We start from the raw sequence: 8,840 nt of genomic DNA, 5'->3' as shown, positions 1-8,840 counted from the left end.
TATTTTTGTCCACTCACTCTAACGTTATTAAATGTTTTCCCCTGGGCCCTTCGTTTTAAATTGCCCAGTCTGCAGAGTTCGGGTTGGATCTAGTAGGAGACGAGGCATAGTCACCCGCATTTCTGCCAGTTTTCGCCAGTAGGTTACCTGTTCAACCTACTCGTGTTTTCTTGCTTCCGCTTGTGTTTAGTAGCTCTGAATACTTTAGAATTTTTGTATATTATGCGATGTTCAGAAGTGATAAATTAAGAGTGTAATTTGAAATTTTCGAGTTAGGGTTGTCCATCTGCAAGGGAGATTTTCTTAATCTTTTCAGTAAATTTTCCTTGGAGGTGGTCCCCGCACGACTTACTCTGGGTTTCAGGGTGAAATTCGGGGTGGGTCGTGTCAACTAAGCACTTGGGTGAGGAACATGTAGGTAAACTAAGTGAAAACAAGCATATTATTTCAGGAAAATTCTACAATGTGTTAATGCATGTAAATGATGTGATGCATCAATTTTGTAAATTGAGATCACATCAATTTTGTAAATTGAGTCTTCAAAGTAGTAATATTAGTCCTCAAAGTTGTAATATGAGTCCTTAAAGTTGTAAAATTTTCTAGTTACAACATTAATAATCATGTGTCCTTAAAATGGTAAAATGTGTGCTTAAAGTGATAATTGAGTCCTTAAAGTGATTAAAAAAATTGTTACAACTTTAAGGACTCATATTATAACTTTGAGAACTCAATTACCACTTTAAGGACAAATGAGGACTAATGTTGTAACTAATTTTTTTTTACAACTTTAACGACTCGTATTATAACTTTGAAGACTAATATTACTACTTTTAGGACTCATTTTTACAATTTGAGGACAAAATTGATGCATCACATGCATTAACACACTCTAGTCTTACCTATTATATCATGCCACTAAGGTTAGATTAAAAGGGAATTTTGAAGACTAATATTACTACTTTTAGGACTCATTTTTACAATTTGAGGACAAAATTGATGCATCACATGCATTAACACACTCTACCCTTACCTATTATATCATGCCACTAAGGTTAGATTAAAAGGGAATTTATGAACTTTTTCATAACTAAAATTGCAAGCCCATTTCCACCTAAACCTAACTTACTTAGTCCATTAACAAATTACAAGCTTTAAGAAAAGGCCCAAATACATAGCTAGGTCCAACAACAAAACTAGTACCCACTTAAAAACTCTAGCATTGTCCAATACCATTTGGTTAGTGACATAAGTCTCCCTTTGTAAGTGTGAGGTCGTGAGTTCGACTCATAACAGACTCGTTATAGTATTTAAGTTGTTTAAACTGATTAAAAAAAAAAAAAAAAAAAAACTTTAGCACTAACACACACATCATCTCTAGCCGTTTGCAAGAGGAAATCACTACCAATGACGAGTTGTGATTATGATGTCGTGCAATGCATCATGCGCAAAAAGACAGCTCACTGAGAGAAGCAAGAATCCAAGTTAAGAACTCCCAAAATGAAGAACCAGAAGTTTGAAGAATACAACAATCCAACCATGTATCTATCAATACTTAAGATCTTATCAACACCACCACTCTTATTTTGCAGCCACCGCTCATGGAATAATGGGCTCAAAGAACCCACAACATCAAGAACCAAGACAAAGCAGAACAAAGAAGGTGGTGGTGCTTATACCCAAGCTAAGACTCTACCACACCTTCCACTTGAGCGCGACAATTTGTGTTTAATAATTGGTGCAGCAAATTCCAAGCTATGGTATCGAAAAAGCATGAACGATGATGGATCTGAGACTGGAAATTTGGATGGAGAAAGTTGGGGAAGAAGATGGTGGAAGATTCTATTTCGGGGTTTGGGCATAGATTCAGGCTATAAAAGACAAATAAAGAAGAAAAACGTACAAAACATAAAACTGAGATCAAACTCTGAGAAATCACCACAAAGGTGACTCACTACTAAGAGTGAAGAATCTCCACAAGGGTGAGGGAGGGTAACTCTCAAACCAGCATAGAGAAAGAAAAAAAAGGAATGTACTCTTTAGAGTATGGACTGTATGGTGTAAATATCCTGTTTTATAATTTCTAAATAATTGATAATTAATTGACTCGATCAGTTCAATTTATTCAATTCTCTCCTATTATGTTCGAAATAATAATCCAGTACCTTAATGTAGGACTCGAGTACCTTCACAAGGGATTGTATGTCTTCAATGTCAATTGGAAGGGCGGGAAGGCCAAACATGAGTGAGGAGGCTAGGTGACAATACATAAGAGTGCTACATACTGAAACATAGAATTTCTCCCAAAGATACCGGAGATACGAAGATAGTTATTAAATCCTTAGCTTTCCCCAAACATATATTTTGAATCTTTTGATAGCAGAATTCAAGGTTCTACATTGCACGCTGGACTTGGCCGGAGTGCTTTGCATGGTCACTCTAACGTTCAAGTAGAGGAAGATTGGAAACTCCTTATAAACTGTATCAATGCAAAATTAAGTTCTCCTTAAGGGTAAGAACATTGGTAGCTGACATCAAAATCCTGGAAATTCCTCTCATATAACATTGAGTTTCATCATATATGGAGAGAAGCCAATGTCCTTGCAGGTGCATTTGCACACATCTTGGCTGGTCGATCGAACAAACCATCTATAGATCCTCATGATCTAGAAGATCTCCTACTCAAGCTTCTTATGCTTCGTAAGGGGGTAGGCCAAAAAGACTTGGTAAGGAAATGGCGACGTACGACGTCAGGCAGAGGTAGGAAGCCATCATAGTGAAGTGAAGTAGCTATCAACCTCTATTAATTAAGCAATTAGCAACCAAATTAAGACGCCAAAGCACAATGCTTAATGCTGCACCTACCACAACCCATTCATTCTCCATCATATGCCCTCTCCTTTCCCCACCAACCCCTCTCATTCAACTTCTTCGTATCCCCTCCATTTTATTATTAATCTTATCATCACCATGTAATCCCATTTTATTCCAAATCATATCTCTTCACATTAGTGGTCGTACTACTTTTAATTGAAAAATAACAAAATTTTTGGTCCTAATCCAATCAATCAACGAGGAAGCTTTCCTTTTAAGATATATAAAGGAGTATCTAAACCATTGTTTTGGGTTTACATGGAGGCATATCATTCACATGAACTACCTCAATATCCCTTTTATATAGCATTTTCAAGCAATAACTATGCTAAGCCTTCGTCATTTTATTGAGATCAACACAACAAGTACCACAATTTTGAGATAATCACCTGAATATAGCATTGTTTTTTTTCTAAAACCAATCAAGTATTTTATAGTTGAAACGTCTAGCTCAACAAATTTGTTCACAGATCGATGATTCGTTAGAAAATTTCGTTGACATTAAAAAAAATTAGTGCTATTACATTATCCGATGAAAAGATTAAGTGTATACATGATGCTATCTGCGGTATATTGATGGTGTTCAAACTCAACTTGGTTGGTTTGGTTAGTGTGTATAGAAGCAAGAATATCAAAGTCTCTAGCTTATGTGTATGTTGGACTTGACTTGATGTCGGGCACTAGCTTCATATCAAAGCTTAGACTGACGCCTTGCACTCGGTTTTGGTTGGTGAGAGCAAAACATACCTGAAATCAACCAAAGCAATTTGAACAAACCCAACTCAAGCACGAGCTTCTCCAAACATTCCGATCAATTCTCGAATCTACTTGGCATGGTTAACTCGATCTACTACCACTCTATAATAATGATGGAACTTAGAAAAACTTTGTTAATCTCACCATCATACATATGAAGGGTTTTCATTCAAGAAGATCGATCAATAAATTTGTCTAACCGACCAATTCTCGATTGTCAATTTAATCATTGCAATAAAATCTTAGATATTCCTCATCAAAACGGAAGACAATTAAATTCTAATTGTCCGATAATATTATTTCCCTCAACTCTAATTAGCGGACACATTTTTCGAAACTTTTTCCCTCAATTCTATTCGAAATTTTTTTCCACTATTAAATAATAATCGATCTGAATTGTACGTACAAAATTTACCGAGTAAATTTAAATATTTAATTATCATCATATTTTGATTTTAGAAAGTTTGATTTGATTTTTTTGTCCTTTTCAGTGAACCATACAAAATATGAAGTACCATATGTGCATAAATTTTCATTTTCTCATTAGATTGGCATACGGAGTTTGTCTTCGTTTTTCCTCCATGTCCCGAGCTATAGGATTTCTACCAAACCTTTAATGACTTTGATCATTTTAGCTGAACATAGAGATATTACATTGCGAGTAAACAGATACGAAGTTACCAAATTAGTATAAGAAGTAGGCTTGTGCTAACTTGGACAATGAGATATATCAACCAACTAGGTTAAACTTATAACACAATGTGACAAGTGACAACCGAGTGGTAGAACACAAGCAACACTCATCTTACCTAACTTTCTCATTGACATTTGGGTATGTTTCTTGTTTTGCCAAATGAGCGGAATCCTTTCAAAAATGCCAAAGGCAGATTCCAAGGATCCAACTTAATGCTATTGGTGGCAAACATGTGATCGTAACATGCTCAACAAAACATAGATACTTCATTACTCTCATAAAATCAGAATAAATTGTTTTCGACTTTTTGATTCTTTAATAAATTCTAAACCAAACAAGTTCGTTCGAGCGTAACTAACGACACACTTAGTGAACATGCAAAACATGTTGCTTAATACAATCATAAACAAGTTATATGATTGAAAGCTGAAAGACATTTCCTAAGGGACAATATTGCATCCCATGAATGACCGATAACAGAACAATTGGTCACTTATAAGCATGTATCAACCTTGCTTGGCAACCACAAAGTTCACCAAATTTGAAAGAAACCCAACATTATTTGTAACAGATGAAAAGAAAAAAAGAACCAAAGCCAAGAAGGAATTGGTCAAAATGATCTCAATATGCAGACTTGATTATTTACATTTCTTACAGGTAAAGCAACACCCACAATTTCTTTCCACTAAAAAATGTACTCCAAATAAATATATTTACCCAACAACAAATTCCTTTTCCTTTAGTGGTGGATTTTCGGATTTTATGGATGTGAGAGTCCATTAAAATAAAAAAAGGAAAAATAAATATTAAAAAAAAGTAAAGAAAGTGAATGAGAAAATCGAAATTAATTTTCCCATTGGTCTTTGAGTATGGTAATAATTTGCGGAGAGGGGCCTAATAAAGAAAGAAATAACAGCTAGTCACCCCGCGAAGGACACCAAGGGGTCATATCCATGGGGTAGCTCCCAAGCACCCTCAAGAAAGACGTGAACTCCTGCACCTCCGCCAACGCGTTCTGAGCCCTCACCTCCGCCATGGACGCATCGAAGTCCACGTAAAACAGGTACTCGAAGTGCTTCGCCGTCCCTTCGTTGGAATCGCTGACGAGCCTGATCGGACGGTTGCGATGCGGCCGCGACTCGATCTTGGTCAGGCTGATGTTCCGGAACGCGAACGCCGATAGGACCTTGAACAGCACCGACGTGCCTTTGTCGTGCGCGAAGACGATGCTCGTCTTGAAGGGCCGGTCCGTCCGGGGAATGATGGGCTCCCGGGCCAGCATCACGAACCGGGTCACGTTGCTCGAGTCGTCCTGGATCCCGTCGGCCAGTATGTTCAGCCCGTAGAGATCCGCGGCGCGTGCGCTGGCTATCGCCGCCGTGTCGCGGAGGTTGTTCGCGGCGATGAACTCGGCGGCGCCGGCGGTGTCGTCGACGGCCTCGCGAGCGACGTTGAGGCCGAGCTTGGTTAAAGTGAGCTCGCACTGGGCCAGGGCCTGGGGGTGGGAGATGACTCGGGTCAAGTAGTCTTTCCGGACCCCCGGGAGAGCCAACAGGCAGTGGTGGACGGGTAGCTGGACCTCGCCGACGATGTGGAGGCGGTGACGGAGGAGGAGGTCGTAATTCCGGTGGATTGAGCCGCCGAGGGAGTTTTCAATCGGCAAAACAGCCCGGTCGGCGATCCAGAGCTCCACGGCCTGGAAAGCCACTTCGAACTGGTCGCAGGGAATGGCCTCGCAGTTCGGGTAGGCTTTCCCGGCGGCGGCTTCGGAGTACGCGCCGGGGACGCCCTGGTAAGCGACGCGGAGCTGAGCGCCGTGCATGGGGGCCGGGGAGAGGTCGGTGATGGTGAGGGCCTTGGGAGGAGGGGACGCGGGCTTGTCATCGGAGGAGGGGGAGAGCTTCTCGATGGGGACGAGGTCGAGGTCAACGGAGGTCTTGTGGCCGTTGACGGCGGCGACGTGGTTGTCGGAGCTTCCGGGTTTTTCGGAGTGCTGGTGCTTGGAGGAGACGACCTTGCTGGCGAGAATGGCGCAGGAGCTCTGCCAGTCGGATCGGCTAGAGCCGACGGAGTTGTGGAAGTTGAGGGAGTCGGAGCGGTAGGCACATTGGACGGGGAGGCGGGTCGGGGCGACCCGAATGTAGGGCTTATTAGGTGGTAAAAGAGCCTGCATGGTGGAGAAGGGGAGGTGGATGGAAATAAAAGAAAAGATTGAGAAATGGAGAAGAAGAGGAGAAGAGCGAAGCTTGGTGTTCTGAGGGAACGTCAAGCTGAGAGAGGAAAGGAGGTTGGGAAGGGTTTATATATTGAGAGAGAGAACGGAGAAGAGAGGAGTAGACGGGTCTTTGGGGGAGAGGAAGGGATAGTCTGTTGTGCTGTGTGTGTGTGTGAGATGAGGAGATGGTTTGGTCAAGCTCACACCTACCCTCGCTCACCTCACCATCCCCACTCTAATATTTTTCTCAATTCTTTTCTATATAAACTATTATTTAGCTCAAGGCTATGTTTGGTTTGGTACTTGGGTTTGTCAAATGGGGAGATTTGGAAAGCAAAATTAAAATAAAGGAAGATTATAAATTGGGATCAGAATTTTTATGCAGCAGCATGACGTATCAAGTAACTGACCAGGAAACTTATGCTTAAGGGTTAGATATAAATTTTATTATGATTTTTATTTAAAGATTATGGAAAATTATTTGTTTTTCAAGATGTAGTTAATAAATTAGATAATCAATAATATATACTCGCAATACATACGACATGGCCCAAAAAATGAACCTGAATGACGATGAATTAAGTGTTTGGAGTGGTTTTAGTTTGCGACTTGAAACAAAATACGGGGGAAAAAAGTCCTCACATATAATTTGATCAAAATAAGAAATCCTCAGATATGAGGTTTTTTTTTTTTGTTCTTTGATGATTGCTCAGATATGAGGTTGGTGGGTGATTTCAGATATTTTTCCTTTAGGGAAAGTTCAACGGTTGGTAAGGGTTGGCAGAGGGTTTTACCATTTTACCATATATGAGAAATGAGATGGAAATGTGTGGCTATTACGAGGGGAACGAAGAGGGAAATGGAGACGTGTGTAAAAGCCAATCCGGCATGGACTGAAAGTGGAAAAGGTCATGCCCAATGTGCCCAATGGGAAAATCTCAATCGAATCTCAAATCCTTGTAATGGCGTACAGGCAAAACAAATGGGACAATCAAATGCCCGAGGAGGCTATAATACCTATCAGAGATAACATTACCTATGAGAGGGAGAGGGAAAAGGGTTTGACGGTAGCAAGCTCGTCCTTTCAGGTTCATATTATCCATTGTCCCACTCTCTACTGGAGAGTTCGTAGCTCCGATATTGTCCTTTTAGAAGGCTCATGTGTAAATATTGCGGTTATACTTGGTAAATTTTGTTCTGCATGATGGTTTAATGAATTCCATTTAGATTTTTTTTTTTTTTGGGAAATGAAAGGATTTCATTAAGGACGATGTACATACCAGCCCAAACTACGGTCTGATCTGATTAAAAGAAACTAAATGGATTAATTCGTAACTACTTCCACACAAAAATAGCAAGAGCAAATATTACCATAACTAAAATACAACTGAAAACTAAGGGCCAAAGAAACAAGCTCAAACCAATGCAAAAAACTTAGTACTGCAAGCCATCACCCGCCGTCGACCATATAGAGCCGCAGCCGCCGATGAGTTGTCGGAAGCAGTAACTAAGAAATTTCATGTCGTATAACCGATGACAAACAAATCTCAAAATACAAATTAGAAGTAACCCAACAATCCAAGCATCATCTTCTTCATCCAAAAGACCCAAACCAAGAGAGTGGCATGACTGCGGAAGGAGGTCTAAGAGCAAGAACAAGAGCCGAGAACCAAATCATGGAGAATGGGGGATGGTGAACCCATGCGTGAGCACCCATACTCAAATCAGTAAGTGCTTTGCACTTTATCATCGCAGCCACCAAAGCTTTCATGGATTTTGGAATTGAGAGGAGAAGAATTGATATGGGATTGGATAAAATCAGATTTGAAAAGATATGAGATTGTTTGACATAGATTACAAAAGAAAAGGAAAGATGAGGAACAAGTTCCGCCCGATTTGAACGAAGCCAGAATATTGCTGGACATAAGCCAGAGATAGCCACAAAGGGGAAAAACCATCACACATGTGAGGGAAGAAACAAAAAACTGTTGAAAAGGATGAAAAGGGACCTCCCCCAACCCTTAAACCCTTAATCTAGATCCGGAAATGACCAAGTATTGGGGCAGAAGGGAAGGGGGAGGGAAAATTTTCTCATATCTACTTTCTCTCTTTACATGTTAGAGAGAGAGGTTGCATGTTTATGTTTTCTCGTCTTACACCCAACCTAATCGGATAAGAGAAATTTTAAATACACACCTCTAATCTCTTAATACACATCTCTGATATTTTATATTTCATACCAGATTTTATAGGTATGTTTAATTACAAAAACATCCATCAATTATTAAAGGGGGAAAAAAAAAC

At 40.1% G+C, this 8,840-nt stretch overlaps 1 protein-coding gene across 1 annotated transcript; it reads right to left on the bottom strand.

The window, feature by feature from the left end:
* Positions 1 to 4,929: 4,929 nt before the first annotated feature.
* Positions 4,930 to 6,572, bottom strand: LOC101299360 (arogenate dehydratase/prephenate dehydratase 6, chloroplastic-like). Its single transcript, XM_004293987.1, has one exon. The coding sequence runs from the start codon at positions 6,492 to 6,494 to the stop codon at positions 5,238 to 5,240; it is 1,257 nt and encodes a 418-aa protein (XP_004294035.1). The 5' UTR covers positions 6,495 to 6,572; the 3' UTR covers positions 4,930 to 5,237.
* Between the last annotated feature and the right edge of the window lie 2,268 nt (positions 6,573 to 8,840).

The sequence above is a fragment of the Fragaria vesca genome, linkage group LG3 (genome assembly GCF_000184155.1).
Source record: "Fragaria vesca subsp. vesca linkage group LG3, FraVesHawaii_1.0, whole genome shotgun sequence".
In the NCBI taxonomy this organism is placed as follows: Eukaryota; Viridiplantae; Streptophyta; class Magnoliopsida; order Rosales; family Rosaceae; genus Fragaria; species Fragaria vesca.
This window is presented reverse-complemented; position numbering and strand designations above follow the sequence as displayed.